Consider the following 23,466-nt stretch of genomic DNA (forward strand, 5'->3'; position numbering starts at 1 on the left):
ACAAATTTGAAAGATAAATTATATGGTCCATACAGAGAAGTGCACTCCTGTACTATGGAGGTTCAATTCACAATAGCAACACTGTTAAAAGCTGCTTTATTTTGTAAAAAGTGTACTGCAGCAGTAAGGAACAGCTAAGAGCATTTTGCTAGAAACTAAACTTGGCGAATATTAATCTGTTTTTTTTTTTTTTTCCTCTAATTATAATTTCCTCACCTGAAAATTAGGCTAATGGGGTTTACCTCACAACAAAATCATACCCAAAGAATTGCACTGTATTTTTGTTCACCTGTTCTGATATTCAGGACAGCCACTACCCTGACAGTTAATTACAGGGTCATTTGATTTTTCACCATCTTATTATCTACACAGTCATTTGAACTTGTTTGCAGACACTGGCAAGAGTAATGGTAACTCTTTGAAGCTTAATGAGGTAAGACTAATGGTAATGACTTTCAACATAGTTCAGAAGGTACCTACACTTTTGTCCCCATCTGACCAACCTAGCTTGTCATTGCCATTTTCTCTTACAGATTGTATTTCTCTTCTATAAAGTTGGCTCGGCTTTGACTTGGCTATTTGCTATACAAAGTTTTCTGGTCATATAACCTAGGCTTGTAAATGCATTGATCTTTAATTTGGAAGGCCCAGATGAGGAAACAAGTCACATCTCAGACTCTCCATCTCTGAGAACATTTCTTGCTCTTGCTATGGTTGGTCCCACATCCTACTGCAGATTTAAAGGTCAGAATTGGTCACATCATTGCACTTCGCTTCTCCCTTTTTCTGATAGTTTAATCATTGCCACTAACTCAGAGATAATTTCACATCTATCTGCTCTATGTATTTGAATAGCCAAATCCATTGTATTTGAATTAGCCATATACTAAAAACATCCTTTCCAAGAATCCCACCAGGCTGACAGATGCTTGCATAAGTTTTTGTGGCAAAGGAGTGATACAGTATCAGCATGATGTACAGTTTAGGGAGATATGTTTTCAGTGAACTGAGAGACCTTGTAGAGTTGAGCCATGAGTGACTGCAGGTTGTAGATGAATGTTTTGAACAGCAGCATACATTCTGTGTGCTGCTAAGAACCCACATTTTGGTCATAGCCTGTCCCCATGACAAGGAATACTGTAGTGTGTGGTGCAGACAAACTGGTCTGAAACACAAGGCATTTTTCAGTGGACAAGCTGTGCTGGGCAGCTTTACTTGTTTATGCAAGATGTATATTTTCTGATGTCTTGGCAATTATGGCAATTTAGACACATCATCTGGGAAAGAAAGTAGCAGGCTTAAAACTGTAAGTTGGGATAATGAAGTAGGGTTTAAAAGTGTTCTGCAGATAATTTTCTGTGGAGGTTCAATCTTTATGACAACATATAAAAACTCCTCCCTCATCTCTCAGCAATCCACACATTAGCAGGAGGAATGCTGCTCTTCTGTTGTGATGATTGGAAAACTTGCTATCTCTTTGCTATCCAACTACCAACATTTCCTTCCTCACAAGACTTCTTTTACTTGATTTGAAAGTGGCAGTTCTGGTACACAGAGTCAACCCTGACTCTCATTGTCCCTGAGCTTTCCCCAGTTGAAAGATAAAGGTGACAACTGTGTCACGTTCACAGGGATCAGAACAGTTTAATCAAATCTGTTTGTTAAGATCATTGCAACAGGTGCCAGAAAAAAATATAATTATTGTGTGGTAAAGATTTCAAACCTATTGTGTGTTGCATCATTAGTGTAATGCCTGCTTACAGTTTGTCGTGTCCCTGCCCTACATGTTGCATCCTTTCCAAGGACTGAGTGTTTAATACACGGTATAAACAGCTTCCACAATCTGTCCAAAACAGACAAAAAACCCCAGTCTATTCCTTTACACACACACATGCACAAAGACAGAGCAGCAAACTGACTAAATCATTCCCTCACTGTTATCTGATAGAAGACTGAATGAGACATTACAACATGGATTTGTCAGGCATAATTTCTGCCTATGTCATGATAGAAGCTTTTGTGTATTGCAGTAAAATAGTTATTAATGACTCATTGTCATAGCATCCAAATGGGATAAACTGTATGCAGCTGGGAGGAGCTGCAGGTACATGGGAAGATAAGCTTAGGATTCAATAAGATCTTTATCACCTGGAGAAATGGTTTAACAATAGCAGTTTTAGAAGGTAGGAAGGTCTAAGTGCTTCTATTGTGAAACATGAAGCACTTGCAAAACTGTTGGATAGAGACCTGTTCTGAAGCAAAGAACAGTTTTGTAAAGAAGAGCTGGAATTTGTGGAAGATCATCCACAGAACATTACACAATAACGTGACTGACTTGAAAAAACATCGTACTGGTATGCACGTCAAAACCGGTATGTTCGAAATCAAGTTCTCAGTCTTGTTGTCAAAAGTCTGTTTGCCAGTGCAGGGTTTGTCCAGGACAATCTCTGTCAACATGGCTCCTTTGTGCTTTTAGCAACTGCAATAAGACATTGGTGTGCTATAGTATGTTCCATCTAGCTAACTATATGAGGTGGTAGTGTGAGTAAATAAAATTCCAATTAATATAAGTGAAATTTGTAATGGATTTTTTTTTTCCTTCTCAACACAATTAGTAAAATTAGCCCCTTGTGCCTTGGTTGCATGTCTCACAAAACAGGCATCGGTCCAACAGGAGAAAGACAGAAACCCAGATCACTGTTCAGTTTTGATCACTGTTCAGTCATGTTGCCTGCTTTACTATATGTGCAAACATTGGTGGAGCTCACTGAAGCCCGGTCTGCAGCCAGAAGATTATTTCCCACCAATGGCATGCCATTTTGTGCTATAGATTTCTTTCATTCCAAAGGCAGACCATCACATCATGCAACAGTTTGAATTTTGTGGAGGAATTTTCCCTTACATAATACTGTTTTTATTGTTTTAAAGCAAGGTCCTTTCTGTGAAAGGCAGTAATTATTTGAGGCCTTTACAAATTCATCATGCATGACACCCTGGTATATTCCTGGTAAAACATAGTGTGTTTGCTCTTATCCTGAACATGAACAATGAAAAAGAACATCCTTGTTTAGAAGCCTTGGTTGTGGTTTGGCACAATGAATTGCCCACTGGCAATACTAGTTTAGGGCATTAATACTGATATAATTCCTTCCTGCTCATTTTTATCCTGTCTGTATCCCTCTCCTACCTCATTCAACACGGTGCCTCCAACTCCGGGGCCTGCACTGAGCCAGCACAGTTGTTTGCACAGCCATGCTCAGCACTGGACTGGCCCACTGTTTTAGCTGATGAAGAAACAAATGTTTTGCTTTGCTGGATTGTTTATCAGATGGATTAATTCCTTGATCTTCATCACAGGGAGGCCATATGAACTTCCACACTGATAAGACTGTGGGCCAGTAGGCCACGGTGTTAGGCAAGAAGAGCTGCTGGGAGTGAGTGGAAGGGGTGGAGGGAATGGCAACATGAAGTTGAACATGAACATGAACATGCTACACATGCTGCAATTTCAAACCACAGCCTCTGGCTGTGTTTTCCTGAGTGACTGCTACTAAAAAGGCAAAAAAACTTAACTGCCTTTTGTCCCTTTGCTGCTGTACCTTTGCGTGCTCCCTCTTCCCTTCCACTGGCCCTGCTCCTCAGCTACTGGCCATCTTCTTCCTTACTCCAACACAATCTTTCCTCAACTTTTATGTGAGTTGATTTAACTTACTAACTCAGCAGCAAACTATTTTAACTCTGCATTTCAAATTTGTTTTCTTCAGCTCAGATTTCTGCCAGATTTCCTGTTGTGGCAGGAATCAATGTGTTTCAAACACCAATATTTTTATTTCTGTCTGCAGTGTCAGAAAAAAAATAGCATCATACTATGACAGAATGATAGCGGGCATAATTCCTCTTAGGATTCTGCATGTCCTGTGTCTCTCTTTTTGATTCTTCCTCCTAACAAATGCCTGGCTTGTACAGTTGTAGTTCTCTCTCTGCTACATCTTACAAGGAGCTTTTGATTCCATGAAAAGGAATGGAAAGCACCTAGCTGTTCCATATCCCAGAACATTCAGATTTATCTTGTTGTTGTTGTAGTTGTAGTATTAGGAGACTTCCCACGTTTCCAAAGGAAAGAACCAGAAAAGACCAGAGGAAGCTGGTTCTGGTGGGTGAAACACCAGCCTAGAGTCTCAGTACTATTCTCAGAACCATATAACCTAGGACGAGATATTTAGTCTTGCTACGCCTCCATTCCTACAAACTAGAACTCACAGTGTCATCCTACAAAACTAGAAATAATACTACTTCCTGACACAGTTCTTATACTGCTTTCTCTGATGTGCTTAGCAGTAGTGTCGTACAGAACACAACACTAATCACTGACTGGTACAATAATAAAAATTAGTATATAATGTGAGATCAAACTAAGGTCTTTTTATTGTCATGTTACTTATTATTTAGTTAATTCTAAAGTCCTTTGATTCCCCCATGTAAAAAACAGCTAGAGATTTTAATCCTTTTTGCTTCAAGCTGTGCCTCCGGATGTAGCAGTACCCTCTCACAGAATTTAAATATCTTTAGTGCCATCTTCTGTAGGGCAGTGGCATGTCAAGTGCAATTCTCTTAACTCGCATATCGTACAGCGCCATAATGAGCTGAACTGAAGGCATTTGTAGCTCTTTTTTTTGGCCGATTGTGTGGACAAAACTGCTGTCAGCACTGCTGAGCCATGTGTCACTTTGACTGAAGACATGTACCAGAGTTTAGGGGTCTTTCCACCAGACTGTGCTTGGATGCACAGTTACATAAGAGTAATCATCTTCTGTACTTCAAAATAGATGTTTAAATTAGAAATAGCAAGGGGTAAAGTACTGTTTTAGGTCAATACTGATCTGCTGAGCAGTAGCTCAGGTTCAGACTAAGATCAATCAAGAAATATCTCCTTAATTTATGAGATCTTTTACCATTTCATAAAGCTTGGTGTCTATTTTTTATTTTCTTTCTGTGTACCTTGTCAGGAAAACTTGATTCATCTAATCTTAAAAATACCTGCCTGTCTGCCCTGTCTCCCTACTTCCTGAATTCACTTTGTTTCTGTGCCAGCCAAATTATATATTGCTAAATGTCTGCCTACGTGTGGAACAGGGGTCATCACCTGTGTGGAGGCTTGGATGGAAGACAGAAGACAGAACTAAGGAAGATAATTAATCCCTCTCTGGAGACATTCAAAACCCAGCTGGACATGTTCCTGTATAACCTGCTGTAGGTGACCCTGCCTTGGCAAGGATGTTGGACTGGATCATCTCCAGAGGTCTCTTCGAACCTTAACCATTCTGTGAATCTGTGTTAATTAAAGAAAGGCTGAAAAATTCATAAGTGTGCATTTTAATGTAAAAATTTAAACGTCACCTTAAGTTGTATGTCAAATGGCAGCCCTTTAAATACAATGAGAACTAGCAGCACTGTGCTTCTTCAAAGGTAAGTGAGGAAACTAGCAGGATGGCTCTTCCAAGGAAATCCTGTCAGAAAGTCCACACAAAGAGACACTTTTGAATACCATTAACTAAATCTGAGCCCATTTTCTTTCTGAATAAACTCCTCAGAGAGACAAGTCCTACTTTTTCTATTTGCCCCTTGTTTGGCTACAGATCCTCCTGTTCTAGTATATGACTCAGAAGTCATATGTCCTCAACATGCTTTCATGCTTGGGCTTTCACCAGTACATAATTGGTTCTTTACTTTTGAAACTGTTTCCCTCAAGTTTTCCCCATGGATTTTGCATCGTTGCCTGTCCGGGTTTTTCTGACAGACCAAACCTCTTCCTGTATGAACCCAGAGGGGAATTCTTGGAAAGGAAAATTTTAGCTGATGGGTGTAGTCCCATGGCAGGCAGGCACTGCATCAGCCTCTTCTAGTTTAAAATGTAAAGGATTCTATCACAAAAACTTGTGGCACTACTAAAAGGATGCTCTAGAATCTCACTGCCCTCCTGAATAAGATTATTTTACTTAAAAAAGCAGGTTTCAAGGCCATTTTGTACAGATAGTGGGAAATACCACTTGAAACTTCCAGAGAGTGAAAAAGCCATCTGAGAAACACCCAGCACTTCGTGCTATTAAAACTTATGAGCTGAGAGTCTTCTTTGCATGAAGAAAGTTTTAATGTTAGGAGTTACTGCAGCTGTAGTAGACGGGATTCCATCCTGTCCCCTAACACTGCCTCTCATGCCCCAGTGCTTCAGGATCAACCCTGTGATACACTTACAGTCATGGCAGCACTGTGTTTCAGATATATCACCCATCTCTGAACAATCATTTGTCTTTGTGCCACCTCTAGTGCTTAAGGTCAACAGAGATCTTCCCCTCTAGAGCTTTCAGCTGAAATATTTGCAGGGACCAATTAAGTAGTGCAATAATACAAGAACATGGGCATGGTTGATTCAGATTCTCAACAGTTCTCTACTACACATAGCTCCTCAAAGTGTCTCAAAATTTTTATTGGATTTTTTTTCTAAATAAAGACTTGGGAATGACTGGTGTGGTTCTGTTTCCAGCTCTTTGTAGAGCAGCTATCAAGAGAAACTCATATGTTACTGCTGAGGAGTTGTTTAAGTCATTCTTTCATAGAACAGTAGGATGGTTTGGGTTGGAAGGAACCTTAAAGATCATCTAGTTCCAACTCCTTTGGCCAAGGGCAGGGACGCATTCTACTAGACCATGTTGCTCAAAGCCCCATCCGACCTGCCCTTAAACACTTCTGAGGATGGGGCATCTGCAACTTATCTGGGCAATCTGTTCTCATGATTCACCACCCTCACACTAAAGACTTTCTTCCTAAAATCTAATCTAAACCTACCCCTTTTCAGTTCTGAGCCACTCCCCCTTGTCCAGTCACTACATGCCCTTGTAACAAGTTCCTCTCTGGCTTTTTTTAGGCCCCATTAGGAACTGGAAGGCTGCTGTATGGTCTCCTTGAACCCTTTTCTCCAGGCCGAACAGCCCTAACTGTCTCAGCCTGTCTATATAGCAGAGATGCTTCAGCCCCCTGTTCATCTTCACGGCCCTCCTCTGGACTCACTCCAACAGATCCACTTCCTTCTTGTGGTGAGGGCCCGTTGAGTTGGATGTAGCACTCCCAGTGGTGTCTCATGAGAGCGAAATAGCAGCAGAGAATCACCTCCCTAGACTTGCTTTGGGCAGAACCACCTCCCACTTTAGATGCTGCCCAGACTTTGTGGCTATTTTCCTTTCCCTGGGACAACACTACAGAACACACAAAAGCCTAACCAAAATATAGGTGATAGTGATATTTTTGAGTACTTATCTGAAAATGTCAAGAGCTACTTTTAAATAATAACTTTCAGAACAGTGACAAATGATCTCTTTTTTGGGGAGGGGTTGTTTTTTCTTTTTCCAAAAGTTCTGTGCACAGCTTGCCAAAAGTTCTGTGACAACTGATCTCTGCTTTGGGGGGTTTTTGTTTTTTCTTTTTCCAAAAGTTCTGCGCACAACAGCTTGATAGCTGATCCTGACTGTGGAAGGGGTCTGACTGAGGGAAAGAAAAAAGGGGCTGGCAGCTCTTTGGGGCTCTTCATGCAGGACACACATGCATCACATGCAAGGTTTATCTGCTCTCAGAGAGAAAACCCATGTTTTGGTGAAGAAGCTATTGGGTTGTTTTGGTGGGGTTTTTTTCCCCCCCTTTTTCTCAGCTATCTCTGACCTCTGATGGAGGGCCGTGCGTTCGGCGGCCGGGGCGAGGCGCCGTCCGAGCGTGGTGCCGGGGCACAGCGCATCCCGCAGGCGGCGGCGCCGAGCGGGCAGCGGCTCCCGCGGCGCTGCCTCCGCCGGAGACCGGCGGGGCGGGGAGGGATTTCTCACGCTTCCATCCTCAGCGGGAAAACTCTTCTATTTCCCAGGAAATCCCGCGGAGGTGGGATGGGTCATCTGCACAGCAACAAACCTTTTAAAATCCAGGGAGACAATCCGCTTGGAGCCTCCCGGGTGAGGAGAGGGGCTGCCGGCCCGTCCCGTGTGGAGCCGCGGCGGGAGGCGGGGAGGGGAGGGCAGAGGGAGGGCCGGGTGCCCGGTGGCTGCGGGGCGGCCGCCAGAGGTGCCGGCGCCGGGCGGGCAGCAGCAAGCACGGCAGCGGGCACGGCAGCGAGCACGGAGCCGGGCACGGAGCCGGGCACGGAGGCTCCCGACGCCGCCCGCCCCGCCCCGCCGCTCCTGCCACAGCCCAGCAAAGTCTGGGGGCGCCGCTTGCCCCCACTTGAACGACCTGGGGGCCATCTCCTCCCGGGCTCTTCCGAACGAGTCGCGCCTCTGCCGCTTTAAAAAGCCTTCCTCCCGAGGAGCGTAAGTAGAGCGCCCCTGGGCTGCGCCGCCCGGCTCCGGGCAGGGACGCGGCCGCGGGCACGCTCGGAGTCGGCGCTGGGGGCGGGAGCCCGCCCGGGGCCTCTGCCCGCTCGCCGTGTCCCCCGGCCGTGGGATGGGCGCCAGGGAAGGGCAGGGCGGAGCCGAGCCCGCTCATCCTACTGAGGAGGAGTCGCGGCAGGGGCCTTCCTGCTCCTGAGGGACCCTGCCGCGGGTGTCCCTCTGTTGCTACCCCACCGAGGGAACCGTCTGCAGGCAGCGGCGCTCGCAGAGGGGACAGTAACTGAGCCTGGTGTGGCAGGGAGAAGTGTCCAAACATCACCAAATAACTCAGAAGATGCAGTGGAGGACAAAGCAACAAGTATTAGTATCCAGGATAGTTGTGTAGGGATGTGTAGTATCTTCCTTAAAAGTTGCCACTAACATGTGAACGTTGATATGTATTTCCAGCCAGTTTTGTGCTTGGAGTAGAGTTAAGTCCTAAATATAAAGCAGAGCCAGAATTTCATTCAACATTGTAAGTGGTGCTGCACAGAATGATGAAGTTGACGAGCATAACCCGAGATGGTTTCGGGGTTCCTTGAGGTGAGCTCCGAGTTATCTGGCCCATACAAACACTTTGTAGTGATAGTGGGGAAAATGGCCGGGTGGCCTCCCTGCATTGACCAGACTGTTACCTCACTCTCTTCACGTCTTTGGTCTGAGAGTTATCAAAACATGCCAGTCACTTGTCCACTTAAGATTCACAAGTGATGCAAAGTATTGAGATGAATAAATATTCTTAGGAAGGTATGAAGCTTGATGAAGTAAAAATTTGCCAGTGTTATAAGCAATATAGTTGTTTCATTTATGTCTTTTTTTTTTTTTCCTGTAGGCAAAAAATATTTGGGTTCATTGCTGACTCACTGAAGAAATCGTATAAGCCTAGCATATTATTAGAAATCCTTATTGTGTTAGGTCTTTAAGACACTGACATAGATACAAAAAATGAATTGAGCTGAATAGTCAGAGATACTAGAAGCATTTATCTCTTTTATATAAAGGGAAATGAGAGAATCCTACAGGAACATTTTAGAATTAAACTAGAAAAATGTAAATTGTTTCCACAGTACAAAAGTGTACTTTAAGGAGTAACAGGATCTGCCTTGCAGTTACTTTAACTTGCTGGAAGTACTTTCAGACAGATACTCAAACGTTTGAGTCCCTGCTTCTCTGCAGTGAAAAAGGGTCTTGAGTCTTTGAATGCCAGAAAGGCTCATCTTTGTATATCTGGGGTGGGGGGCGGGACACTCCTCACGGTGCAGTTTTTAGATCTGTGTGGCTGGTGGTATGTGAGCACCTGACAGCTCTGTCTCATTCATGCTTCACTCACTCGGGATGTAGGACTGCTGCCCTCATGCTCCACGGCTGTTCCGCAGTCCCCGGGTAGCTCCACACCCTTCACACCTTTCAGTTTTACCGGTAAGTTGCTGTCTTTTCCTAACTGTGTAGAGCTCTAAGGTGGCATTTGAGTATTTTGGGGGAGAAAAGGGGTTGCTTTTTGTTCCTGTTTTTCTCCTGTGGCTAATGTATTAGAGCAGGAGTTCCAGCAGGGAAGAGAGGAGTTTAACAGGTGGGGTGTAGCTCTCCTCCTGGGCTCAGATCTGCACTCCTCGCGCTTTTCCTTTACTCAGGCCAAACTTTCACTCAGAGGTCAAGTGGAGTCAAGAAGAAGTCAAAAAGAGTTTTGCCTGGGATTTAAGGAGGAGGCTCCATAGCAGTAAAGTAAGTTCAAGGTAATAACAAGATCAGTTAAGGAATTAATTTTTAACAAGTGTTTAAAATACAGTGAGAGTGGTGATAGATGTGTCTGAAAGTATGACACTGGGAGCATGAAGAAAAGTATTTTTCAAATCCTCATTTAAACAAGTTTATAAAATAAACTGTGAAGCCTCTGTGGTGATTTATGAAACACTCATCATTGTGTTTCATATAAATGTACATGGCCAAATACCATTAAGTTTCACTGGCAATTAGAGTAGCTCATTCTGTGCCTGCAAATACGCCAGTTTGTCTGGAATTACATGGTCATGCTGCAGGCTTTCTGCAGGATGGATGCTTTTGTCTGATATAAGTTAGCAGAGTCAAGAACCTGGTAGTGATGGAGATGCCTGATTGTTTGGTGTAAAAACAAATGAAATATTGCAATTTGTTTTAACAGCTTTTTTTGTTATATTGCTTTATAAAATAGAGATAATTTTGAAGAAAAATATCAAAATCCCAAGTTTTTTAGACTGTCACAAGAAATTAAAGGAAATGTGGGCTGAATTTAAGGAATTGTATTCAGACAAGGATATCTGTTAAGTTTCTAAGTATTTGTTATGGGACATTTTTTGGACATACCAGTATAATGAAATCATACTGTACATCAAGTGCCATGATCTGGTAATATATGTAATACAGCTGTGTACTTATTTGTGTCTATACATGTATAGAATAAATTTATAAATAATAAGATGTCAAATTTTGCACATAGTGCACACAGTGATGAACCTCTTCAGTGACATCATCAGAAATAAAAATAACTGGAAAGTTTGTCATTGTCACATTATAATTATTCTTCTCCTGACGAGGGATAGATATGACATTGCAGCTTCTATAATTTATTCTCGCTTGCTTGTTCTCTTTGTTACATGCAAAGTGTGTTTGTGCATGTAACAAACTAGTAATTAATAACACAACATTGATCCTTTAATGCCATGCCAATTTTTATGAATGTCCATTTTTCAGTATGGTCTCAAAGGAATGATTTTCTAATACAAGAAATACAATAAAATACACCAAATAATACAAGACTCACAGTTGTTATTCAATGATACAAAAGTTCATGAAGTTCTTGCTTTTCGTACCATTGAACTAGATTGTTTCCTGAGACAGATTTTCTGTCATTCCCTTGTGGATATTCATGGACATCTTGAAATGCAGATAAAGATGTTACATTTCTTAATCTGCATTTTTTTCCATGCACAAAAAGAAAAAATGTCTCCTTTCACAACCCCTATTGAAGATTAGGTCTTAACAGTTGCTTGTCTCTGTAGCACTGAAAGTAATACTATACAGTTGAATTTTATGTAATATGACAAAAGCAAACTTGGGATCATTCGCAGCTAAAATATTGAGTTGTAGCTATTTAAATTTAGACAGGTATTGTTGAACTCAATAGGGAAAATAGAATATTCTCTAAGCTTTGTGAACCTTCTGTTTTCATTTAATGTAACTTAACAATACTTTGTATCAAGACACTCCTTTGCAGTTGTTGGTGTGTTTTTTGGATGAGTTATGTTGGTCTTAAGAATTGCTCATTGAAGAATGTATTGACATTGAAGAAAGACACAGGACTTGGATTTCTGGGAACTCTCCAGCCAGTGGAGATGCGTAACTTTGCACTGCCCTTGGAAATTATGTCCTTCCAATATTTATGTCCTATGGACAAGACACATTTGTGGTGAAGGCAACAGCTGCTGCAATTCATGCTAAGATGTACACTGAAATTTTTCACCTCTGTGCAGTTAAGATGCTGTGAAGTATCTGCTCACAGCTTGAACACTTTCTCTTGGTGTGCAGGATGAATCTGCACACTCTAATATGCAGAAATACGTATTTTAATTAATGTAAGCACTAAAATAGCCTTTTTATGTGTATCCTCTGAGAATTGCATTGTGTTATGTCTTTGGTGTCCTGAATTAACTCAGCCTGGGCACTGCTGACCTGTAGTAAAAAGAAAAAAAAATTCTTGAGTAGTATTCGTGATTGGAGAATGATTAAGACCAAATTAGATTTATTATTTGCCATCTTTAAGTTTTAAAAATTTTTAATGTTCTTCTGTTAATCACTAGATAAATCCTCAGAAAACACACTTTCTGAAAGAAAACATCCTGTTTTCATTGCAGAGGTCATCGCCTGCTCATTACCTGAGCTGCCTATTTTGTTTGATCTGGATGGAAAATAAAAAGTGAGGCAGAGACCATTGAACTGAGAGGCACAGAATGGTGTAAAGAATAGCAGAGATAGGAAATATTGAACTTTGTTTTATGCTAAACTTCTTTAATCCATCAAATACTACATTATTTATTTTGCTTTTCTTACATTTTCCCACTCATAATGAGAACTTGCCCGAACAACAGTTTAGTTCAGTTCAAAGCTGGACCTAAACTTGGTATATTATCAAATGATTTGTAAAAAAAAAAAGTATAAAATTAATTCATTATTGCCTTAAAAATTATTATTTGTTAAGTTTAAAATTACTTAACCGTCCAAAAATATTTTAAACCTTATAAAATTAAGACAGATAATTAAATTTTAAAGTAATATAAACATATTAAATTAAGACTATAAAAATACTATAACAAAATTTATTCAGCTTTGGGCTACTATTTTAAGAGGAGAAAAAAATGCATTCTTCAAAAAGAATCTGAATATATTTAAAAAAATGTTTTAGGATAGGGAACATACACAAAATCAGTATTTTGTTGCTAGTGTCATCATTTGTAGTTTATCATGTTATGTTGGAAAAATAATTCACTTTGAATAAAGGGAATGCATTCTTGAAGAATATCAAAGATGGATTTTTAGTGGGAGTTTTTGTTAGATTAACTTTGTGTGATATAATATGAATTAGTATACCAGGATTTATAATACTACTGCAAAATACTAACGGGTGTGTTGTTGCTTTTTGTGTGGAAGTGCACTACTCTGCAGTTAAAGGTGTTTCATTGCCTCACAGTAAAATCAAGTTATTAAAAAATACCTTAAATAAATTTAATTTCTTTCGTTGCCTTAACAAAAAGCCTGAAAGAAGTTCAGGACAGGAAATGAGGAGAAAATACTTCTTGTAGAAAATCAGTGACATAATTGCTGGAAATTACAGTCATATAATGATGAGAATAGTACACTTCTTCAGTGGTAAATTCCTAGCTGTAGTGATAAACACTGTTTTTATTTCTTGGAAATTGTAAGACACCCAGGTGTTTGGATAAGAAGTATAAGCATAGTAATGTAATTAAGTTATATATATATAAAGTATTCTAAGATTTTTAAACAAGATAATTACTTTTCTGGTAGTGGGTTTTTTGTATGCAAATTGTTAAATCTGAATTACAATTGTGATACAAGTATTTCTGAAGGTATTGAAGTTAGCTGAAAGTAAAATTTTTTTATTTTGTTTTTAGTTGAAGGTTGACATATAAAATATAGAAGTGAGTTCATTAGGGGCATGAAATGTACTTCTTACATATATTCCAATATTCTTACATGTAATCCAGTTAGGAACAGGCCAAGGATAGCAGAAGTGATACCAGGAGATTTCTCTTGTTTCTCAATTGGAGGAAATTTGTGAGGAATCTGATAATAAAAAAAATCTTGCACTTTAAGTCTTTCCAAATCAGCAATTGTGTCTCTGCCTAGATTTGTACATGAGAGGCCCATCATACATGAATTGGTGGAAACTGCTGAGAATATATGCCTGTGGTTTGTCACAGAAGTAAGGTCATAGGATGTAATTCTACTTTTTTCCAAGAAAACCTCTGTATGTAGTTGCTGAAATGACCTTGAGTTTGTTTTGTTTTTTGTTTCATTTTGTTTGGTTTTAGTGATGTTGCAGTAGGTATGGTTCAGTAACACTAACTGCCAGGACAGTAGGGGAAATGGCATGGAAACTTTTTCACCATTCCTCTCAGAATTTGCCATTCTTCCCAATATTTCAAGTTGCTACAATGTATGGGATTTTTAAAAAAATAAACAAATTTGAACATGATTAGGCTTTGAGAAACATGCTTGCTGAGTTGTACAGATTCCAAAATTCAACTGTAAATTCTGTAGGTTTTGAGTAATTCTTTTTCTGTGTTTGTACAGTTTGAAAATAGCAGGGACCTATTACTAACTTTCTGATCACTGGAGTAAATAAGTTCTGATAACAGTAAAATTATTAGACTTAGGCAAACTTTGCATGATGCTCTGAATACTAGTGCAGTTGCATTACTAGTAGGATTATTCTGTTTAATTGATCTGATTTCTACCTGTTCTTTTCTAAATATAAACAGGAGCAGTTGGAGCCATCTCAGACAGAGGAAACAGAAACAATTCTTTTTTAAATATTTAAATCTTGTAGAAATTCTAACTTATGAATCCTTCTTGCCAGTTGTGTATAGGCACTTAAGCCTGTATGAGCTCTGTGAGAGCATTAAACATCTCCTTTCTGTGCTCACCAAAGCCCTGGATTGCCTGGTTCCCAGGGTTATCTAGTTCCTAATGTGTGTGTGCAATACACTGCAAAAGCGAGTGCCCTTAAGAAATATCATTTGTCAAGGATCAATCTGTTCTGCCCCCGCATTGTGTAATTATCAGATGTTTTAACATTGCTCTAATTGCTCTGATGTTCTTGTTGTAGGTTAGAAATCTGAAACAATGGGTGACTGGAGCTTTCTGGGGAGACTGTTAGAGAATGCGCAGGAGCACTCCACGGTCATTGGCAAGGTTTGGCTGACGGTACTGTTTATCTTCAGGATCCTGGTGCTGGGGGCTGCTGCTGAGGAGGTCTGGGGAGACGAGCAGTCGGACTTTACATGCAACACTCAGCAACCTGGTTGCGAAAATGTTTGCTATGACAAAGCCTTCCCCATTTCTCACATCCGCTTCTGGGTGCTGCAGATCATTTTTGTCTCCACTCCGACCCTCATCTACCTGGGCCATGTCCTGCACATTGTACGCATGGAGGAGAAGAGGAAAGAGAAGGAGGAGCTGAAAAAGAAGGGAAGCAGCAAAGACGGCAACTACCCAGTAGCAGCAACATCTGGCAGTGGTGGTGGAGGAGGCAGCAACAACGTCAAAGATCAATCTATTGTCAAAAGGGGGAAAGAGAAGCTCCCAATCCGTGATGAACGTGGTAGAATCCGTATGGGGGGTGCCTTGCTCCGTACCTATGTCTTCAATATAATTTTCAAGACACTGTTCGAGGTGGGCTTCATTGTTGGCCAGTACTTCCTATACGGCTTCGAGCTAAAGCCAGTTTACCAGTGCAGCCGCTCACCTTGTCCACACACTGTGGACTGCTTCATCTCGAGGCCCACTGAGAAGACCATCTTCATCATCTTCATGTTGGTGGTGGCCTCAGTCTCCCTGCTGCTGAACATGCTTGAGATATATCACTTGGGGTGGAAGAAGCTTAAGCAGGGCATGACGAGCCAGTACATCCTAGAGATGCCTGTCGCAACAATGACACCAGTTATGGTAACGGGGGAGTCCAAACCTGTTTCCCTGCCGCCGCCAGCACCACCTGTGGTGGTCACGACTGCCACGCCGGCCCCTGTTCTGCCTGACACCCGCGCTGTCACACCACTGCTGGCCCCGGTGACCATGGCATCATACTATGCTACAGCTGCTCCAAGACCACGGCCCCCCTCCAACACGACGTCCATGGCAAGCTACCCTGCTGCTCCACAGGTTCCTGAGGAGAGGCACCGTGCTGTGACTCCCACACCCATCTCCACTCCCGTCACCATCCCGACCCCCATCCCCACGCCCACGCCAGCCGTCATCAACTACTTCAACAGCAGCAGCCGTGCCCTGACATCCGAGCAGAACTGGGTCAACGTGGCAGCTGAGCACCAGGGGAAGGTTTCCTCCAGCTCAGCAGGCTCCTCAACCCCCAGCAGCGTCCGGCATCCCCTTCCTGAGCAGGAGGAGCCACTGGAGCAGCTACTCCCACCCCCAGCTGTGCTGCCCATTGCCGCAGCCAACAGCGGCAGCAGCACCAGCCTGAGCGGGGCGAGCGGCAGCAGGTGGGATGTGGAGGGCGAGGTGGAGCTGTCGAGGCCGCGGCCCATCTCGGCTGCCTGCACCACAGTGGAGATGCACGAGCCACCGCTGCTCGTAGACACACGGCGCTTGAGCAGGGCCAGTAAGTCGAGCAGCTGCAGAGCCCGGTCAGACGACCTGGCCGTGTAAGGCGGTCGCCCTGCTCGGGGGAGCAGGTGGTGGAAGGCAGAGTGGGCAGGGGAGCTGCCCGGGGAGGCCAGGCCTGGCGTGGGTGAGAAGGCCTGGGCTTCAAACTTAGACGCTTGCTGTTTTTGCACTCTGTGAGTTGTAGTGGGGGAAATTATCAACATTTTCTAATAGGTCAGGGGTGACCGAAGCGCAGCCCGTGGGCCGGGGGAGCAGTCCCACTTTCCTTCATGTTCACGGCAGATCCCTCAAGGGCAGCCGTAGGGAAGGCCTGCACAGGTGACAAGTGGCAATGGTAGCTGGTCATGTGCCCTGAGGCTGACTTTCATCTGAGAAAAATGTCAATATCCCTAGTGCCCGTGCACCTGGCTGTCATCTCCCTCTAGCCCTCGCCTTGACTTCAGCTCTTTCCCAGAAGCTCTACGTGAGTAGATGCAATGACTTACTTTCTTCCTCTTAAATTTTACGTAGCCCTGTGGCAAACATCAGGGTGGTCTATTGCCTCTTGGCAATTGTTGGGTCTATGGACCAACTTGCCATGTTAAAGATAACACAGTTTCTTCCATATAACGTGACTTAATGAAGCCATTGTGTTCATGGCAAGTCACTAATGCAGTCCTCGGCCAGGCTAAGTTTAGGGAACCCCTGGAATAGAATTTTGAGGTTCTTCTTTCCATAATTTTATTTTTACTCTTGACCTGTTAGGAAGTGTTCGGTTTAACCTTCTATCCAGTGTTTGCCAACTATGATCACACCATGTTTATAAGCCTGCAAATATGTTTGAGCATGTTTGACTATAATTTTAGCTGACTCCTAAAATTGCTTACAGGAGGACAGGAATTCAAATCATACCTCAAAAATTACTACACAGAACTATTTCTCTTCAGAAAGCAAGGATTATGATTTCAAAACACTGTGGCCCCATACATTGCCCGTGGAGAAACAATTAGGATAAAGTATAGCTCTGCATTTTAGGCTATTAGATATCAGCTTAAGTTTGTTGGAAAAATGCTTTTTAGAAGTAAATTTGAGTGCTTATTTTTAAGTATTTGAACATTTTGAGAATAATCTGTAGGTTTAAAGTTACTTGACTGTGCACTTAATAATTTTAGTTTGATCTTTGATCTTACAAGAAAATGTAAGAGGAGAGAAACTGACTAATGGTGAAATTCCCAAAGCAACATTATTTCCTGTTGTGTACCCTTTAATATCAATCTGTAGTGTGTTTAGGTCAGTGAAAACAGACTTAGATAATATTGTATTGCAGAAAAAGTGGCTAAAATATCTGGGCAACGTGGTGGCTGAGGGTTCTATCCTGATCTAACTGAAGTCACTTTCAGAATTTCCATTCAGTTTAATAAGGAGCAAGATTTGGGAATGGATCTTGAAGGCCTTACTCAAGCAAGACTAATATTCTCAAGAAGTTATGGAAGCCAGAAGAAATTTAGATTTTGGGCCTTAGAAAAGACATTGAAATCCTGCTTTTGGAAAATGTGTGTGCCCCTCAAAAATGGGTGAAGGAAAGTATTGGGTTGTTTTTTTTTTCTCTAAGGTGCAGCTTTCCTTTCAACAGGCTCTGTCCTTTTTTCCCCTCCTTAACAAGATGTTAGAATTCTGCATGCCTGAATAGGCTGAGGAGAGTTTTGGTACAAAAGGAATACAGAATTAGGCCCAGCTTCTGTTTTAAGCAAAATCCAAAAGAACTAAAGCTTGGAGTCAGTCCTGTTGCTGCTATAAATCGAAAGTACTGTAACTGGAAAAGAGCAATCAAACATACTGGGATAGTCCTTTGCATCTTCAAAGTGTTTGGCCTGGCAGTGCAGTCCTTGCTCAGGCAAAGCAGAGTCAGCCTGTAGCAAGCAGTTAACATTACCAGTTATTTCTGCTGTTAGATGTTTTCCTGAGTGTGCTTATTTTATTCAACAGCCAAAATATATTCCCACAACTCAATACTAAACATTTTTACCTCTTTCTGAGTAATCACAAAGAGCTTCTCATAATCAGAAGCACTGTTCTCCAACCTTTGGGCATGTTGTCTCGTGACTTCCTTGTCCTGCTTGTGTTGAACCAGGTGAGGAGAAGTCCTTCTGCTGCCATGGATCTTAAGGGCATCCACTGCATTAAAATTTGATGTGTAGTAGAACAATAAAGGTATTTATTATTAGGTATTCAGCTTCAGGCATGCTTTCATGGATTTTCTGTGTTATAAGCCATAAAAACCCTTTCAGCAAGAAAACTAAAAGCCATGTTCTGCTTTCTATTTTAACCATGCAACTATGCTGAACATAGACTGAAGTTGATGAAGTTGCCTAGATATAAACAAAGGCAGACATTAAGATTCAAAATCTTTAAATTTACTAGAATCTACAGTAGCAGTTTTGTAAGTTTTGATAAATGCCAGTTAACTACATTGCCGAAATAATGCAATATATGCATCTCTGTATTTTAATACATCAGAGTTTATGGGCTACATTTTCCTCTGTACTATGCTTCCGAAGAATGAAGTCAAAGTCTTTCTGGAGTGTATTTATATAAACCAGACCACCTGGAATGTGTGCTTTTTTATATCACTTCCCGAGAGCAAAACTGATGTTGTTTGATGGGGCTCTGCATCTTGCAGCCCTTACTTTAGTATTTCCCTCACAGAGTGTGTCCTGCAGGATTGCATCCATATTGTATATAAAAAATAGTAAGAGAGAGATTTAACTTAGGATCAACTGAGACCTAGGCTGACCTTTTCAAATTAATGTGTGTGGTTAGACCTGCAGAAAGTTCAGATGCTTTTGTGGAATATATGGTATTTTCAGCTGGAGTAACTACTGGAAAGCTCTAAAAGATGATTTTTCCTGTTAGGTGAAGCTCAGGGGGAGAAATGTAACTCTATTGCAACCCCTAAGAGAAGTCTGAGAGAGCAGCCTCTGCATCCAGGCAGTCCTGGTCTGAGAAAGCAAAGCTACAACTCACAGGTTGCGCTTTTAAGATCAGCTTAAGTTCCATCACGTAACTATGCAGCGTCTTCATTGCCTACAGTTTCATTTGGAGTCCAGTAACTGTTTCTTCATTTAAACCCAGGTAACTGTTTTGCCAGAACTCCTCCTTAGTGCTTACAACTGCTTGTAGTTGCCACATCACATCTGGATTCAGATTTGTTGAAAGAGAAATCATGCTGATGTGGCCGATTTTGAGGACTTTAGTCTTTACTCATGAACAGTCACTGAATTCCACATCCTGTGAGTCAAGTGCCCAATTCTATGCAGAATTCCACAGTTGTAGAAAATATGAACAAACACCCACTGACTTGCAGGATAGAGTCTATCGGCAAGAAATTACCTGCTACTTGGTAAGTCATTGACTCTTTCACATCACTTAATTACAAAGTTTCATGGGAGCTGGTAGCAAGTGATACCCTGATTTAGCCTGGTCATGTGGCTGTTCAAGCCACAATTCTGAAAGACCTCAGGTGCACAGCTAAGATGAAACCTGTAGGTAAGTTATCACAAAAGCAAAAGTCAGAACAGAATCATGCCTGATATTAAGCAGACCGAAAAAAAAGACCCACTAATTTTTGCTCTTTGAGTAGAATAATTGTGGGAAAACTTGTCCCCTCTCTTACTTGAAGTTAAAAAATATGCTGAGGTAAACTATGGAACAGAAAACTGAAAAAAGATACTCTTTGAACAAGTTACCAGGTGTATGATGTACTACTCTTTTTGCAGTATATTTGTTGTTCAAAAAGGCACTTAGAGCTAATGAAATGCCTGACATTTTGCGGCTCTTAAGATTATTTTCTGGTATGAATATGTAAGTGTAGGATCAGTAAAATAATGAAAGCAAGTCTTAAAGATCAGATCACTATTTAGGTCCTTTCTTGGTTAGGCATGGGATCTCCTCCTCAGCTGCTACAAACTGTTGTATTCCGCTGAGTTCATGTGGGTGACAGCAGTCTGCAGGAGCAGAGTGTTGAGCCCCCTGGTCTTTTTCTTTTATACAGACACTAACACCATGGATTTGAACAGGCTGGGGTTTTCTTTAATTCCAAATGTTTTACTTTGATTTTTCTTGTGAAAAGTGTGCTCTTGTAATTTTGATTTTCTGAAGTTTACATTCAGTTTTTGATTTCAGATTGCACATTTGGATGAAATAAACTGCTTTCTGAGTTTACATTTGTATAAGAAGTAAAAGAATGACTCTGCCAATCTGTTAAACATGAGAGAAATGTCTTACTATAACACAGGAACTCTTCAGACATAAGCTGTACCATTAAATTTAACTGATCACTGATGCACAGTATCAGCTTTCTCTGTGCAATTAAAATATGGGTGTTGGATATATATATATAGGGAGCACACCATGGAAAAAATATTTTTCATCATGAACTCAATTATTGCCAAATAAACTAAGGTTCACTGTTGTTCATATGCCTTCCTGTGTGTTTAGAGCTTCAATGACAAAAATTAGTTATGACGTATGTCCTTTACAAGCTAAATTTACAGCCTGGTTTGAAATTCCAAACAAAGTACTTGTGAATAAACACTGCACTGTTACACTGTAGAAGGTTTTACCAAAAAAATATTGTTTTTCTTTCTAGGCAAAAATACGGTTCTGAGTCTGCAAATATGATTTCATGCAAGTTACTTTAACTTTTGCAAATAAGACCATTAAAAGCAATGGGACTATTTGCATAAACTAAAAACACTGATGTGATAAAGAAATTGTAGATTTGCATTTTAAGTTTGCTGTAAGATGCCAATCTAATTATAGAGTTTTCAGTTCTTGAAGAGTTATGCAAGATGTGTGAGCATATTTTAAGGTGGAGAGTGCTATTTGCATTGCCACTGTTTCTCACAGTTAAAGGGTTCTAAAGCATAAGGAAACTTACTCAGAACTTTCTTGTTGCTTTCTGGATGTTTGTCTTTTACATGACAGAATCTGACAAAAAACATAGCAAGTTTTCTGGGCAGTCAGGAACTTGTAGTAACAATAAAACCAGCAAACACTTCAAAGTACTGTCTTCAGAAAAGTGCCTTGTATATTAAATTCTGTAAGAAGCAAATTGATGTAAACGTTAATTTACCTCATATGTTTACAAAATTGTGACTAAATAAACTTTTTGTACCACAGCATTGTCTCTTCTAGATTAAATTTTCATGGCTGTGTAGATGGTCTTTTAAAATACTAATGTGATGGAACGGTTAGCACCCTCCCTCTATTCACTTACACTGCTGCTTCCCTCCATCATGTGAAATGCTCATTGAATTGCATCTCTTGGAAAACTGGATGCTGAAACCTGTCTCTGTGTAGAACTCCCAGTGGCTTCAAAGGAAGTTCACAGTCCAGAAGACAGATGGGAACAAGACCCACTTGAGTGTATGCAAAGGTGAAATGCTTACTACCTTGACAGCAGTGGGAGGTCTGCCTCTGCCTTCCGCCAAATCTGGGTTTCACTCTTGGTTCCTGCTATGACACAGGAGTCACTGTTCATCTCATGCAGTGTGGTTGGCAGTGACTCCCACCTTTCCCCCCAGTCACTAACTTTGATTTATCCATCTAGCCACTTTGCCATGAGACTGTTACCTATAAATGCATGAAGGATTTTAGTGCAGGGAAGGATTTTAGTCTTTACTGGGGATAATGTGGGGTGCCCACTGCATTTGAAATTTGCTGATTTGCCCCTTATAGGAATGTTCATAGTTCAGCACACAGAAGTGTAACTCAATTCTGCACTGAAACCATACAATGTACTAAAAGCAAGTCAGTCTAAACATTGTATAGTCCTGTGAAGAGGCCAGGGCCAGATTTCTGAGAAGTTTTACATGTGGAAAGCAGCAATGTGGGCAAGATTATGTGTCTCTTCCAGAAGTGTTAAGTATGAAAGTTAATCTTTATTTTATCTGCATCACTTACATGGACCTGGCATGTCAAGATAGTTTCTGCTCTCTAGTACTGAGTGCTCCTGTCTCATGGGAGTACAGTCAAGCATATTTTTTTAGTGCCTTCTTGTGCTCAGGCAGTGCTGTCTGCTTTACATGATGTATCCATATGGTAAACCAGACTGTTCACTATCTCTGATGACTGGACAGGGGTAAAGCAAGCTGTCAGGTGTGTAATATGGGTAGTGCTAAGATTGTGCTTAGCAGTAATAAGCTAGAGGAAGTGCATAAGGTGGTATGGTAATACTTGCTGATAACTCACTTGCCTCTGACCAAGAGTGCTTTTTGCTACAAATATACCTGGCAAGCTTTTTATTTAGATGCATATTCCACAATTTTGTCACTTGAAGAACGGAGAGAGTACTCCCAAGGGAGCTGAGCATGTCAGCAGTGCAGACACAGCTTGGTCATGGACTCTCCCTCCGTTGGAATGCAGCAATGCTGCAAGGATGGACCTTGAATCCACTGTCTCTAAAGAATTTCTGTCTGGAGTAGAAGATATAAATGTTGCTACTCTTGGTCTCTGAAGGTGTTTGTGATGGTGTGGGCACACATTTTGCTGCCACATTGAGTGAAGTAGCTTCATGTGAGCTTCTGGAGAAAGCGTGAAAGGTGCGCCCTCCTCATCCACAGCTGTCAGAGCACCCTGAAGATTCTGATAGTAGTGAAAAGAGGTGTACTGGGAGGAACTCTAACCTGCTCCAGTAAATTTCTGAACAGTTGTGCTGAAAGCCAAGTGAGGAGCATTCCACACACTCCTGTACCGCTGCTTCTGCTCCCAGGGATTTGGCACAGGAACAATCAGCTGGGTTTCAGCAAGCATTTTCACTGTGACTGCACTAAGAATGGGCTTTAACTAACCTCATCAGTGTTTCCCCACACTGTAGCTGGAGCAGGAATGAAGGCACCGAAGGCAATACATGTTGCCTCTCAAGAAAACAAATGTCATCAAGACTTTAACAGTCTGACATTTTGATCACTTCTGGCAGCTGGATGTGCATCAAGTCTAATTGTCTTTGTGTCCATTTTCAGCAGACAATAGAGCAAGCAGATGCCTATCCAAACCCACAAAACTGAAGAGAGCCTTCTCATAAAGATGATCTAGGAAGACTTTTTCTTAGAGTGTCATAGTCCAGGAAAACAAGGTGTTTCAGGAAGTACATACTTTAGCATGTGCAGGTATGTGATATTATGCC

At 41.4% G+C, this 23,466-nt stretch overlaps 1 protein-coding gene across 2 annotated transcripts; it reads left to right on the forward strand.

Moving 5' to 3' along the window:
- Window positions 1-8,208: 8,208 nt before the first annotated feature.
- Window positions 8,209-21,355, forward strand: GJA3 (gap junction protein alpha 3). Of its 2 annotated transcripts, none has more exons than XM_088051620.1 (3): window positions 8,209-8,345; window positions 9,747-9,824; window positions 14,788-21,355. In XM_088051620.1, the coding sequence occupies exon 3, from the start codon at window positions 14,805-14,807 to the stop codon at window positions 16,341-16,343; it is 1,539 nt and encodes a 512-aa protein (XP_087907746.1). In that variant the 5' UTR covers window positions 8,209-8,345; window positions 9,747-9,824; window positions 14,788-14,804; the 3' UTR covers window positions 16,344-21,355. The 2 variants fall into 2 exon arrangements, with proteins under 2 accessions (XP_087907746.1, XP_087907747.1); XM_088051621.1 differs by lacking the exons at window positions 8,209-8,345; window positions 9,747-9,824 and adding exons at window positions 8,647-8,730; window positions 10,054-10,127.
- Window positions 21,356-23,466: the final 2,111 nt, after the last annotated feature.

This window comes from Pseudopodoces humilis, chromosome 2 (assembly GCF_049639895.1).
Source record: "Pseudopodoces humilis isolate 2021_Gansu_Grassland_sample_001 chromosome 2, ASM4963989v1, whole genome shotgun sequence".
Lineage (NCBI taxonomy): Eukaryota > Metazoa > Chordata > Aves > Passeriformes > Paridae > Pseudopodoces > Pseudopodoces humilis.

Bases quoted from the DNA above. Each gene is read 5' to 3' on its own strand.
- GJA3 (XM_088051620.1), top strand. From the start codon at position 14,805: ATGGGTGACTGGAGCTTTCTGGGGAGACTGTTAGAGAATGCGCAGGAG.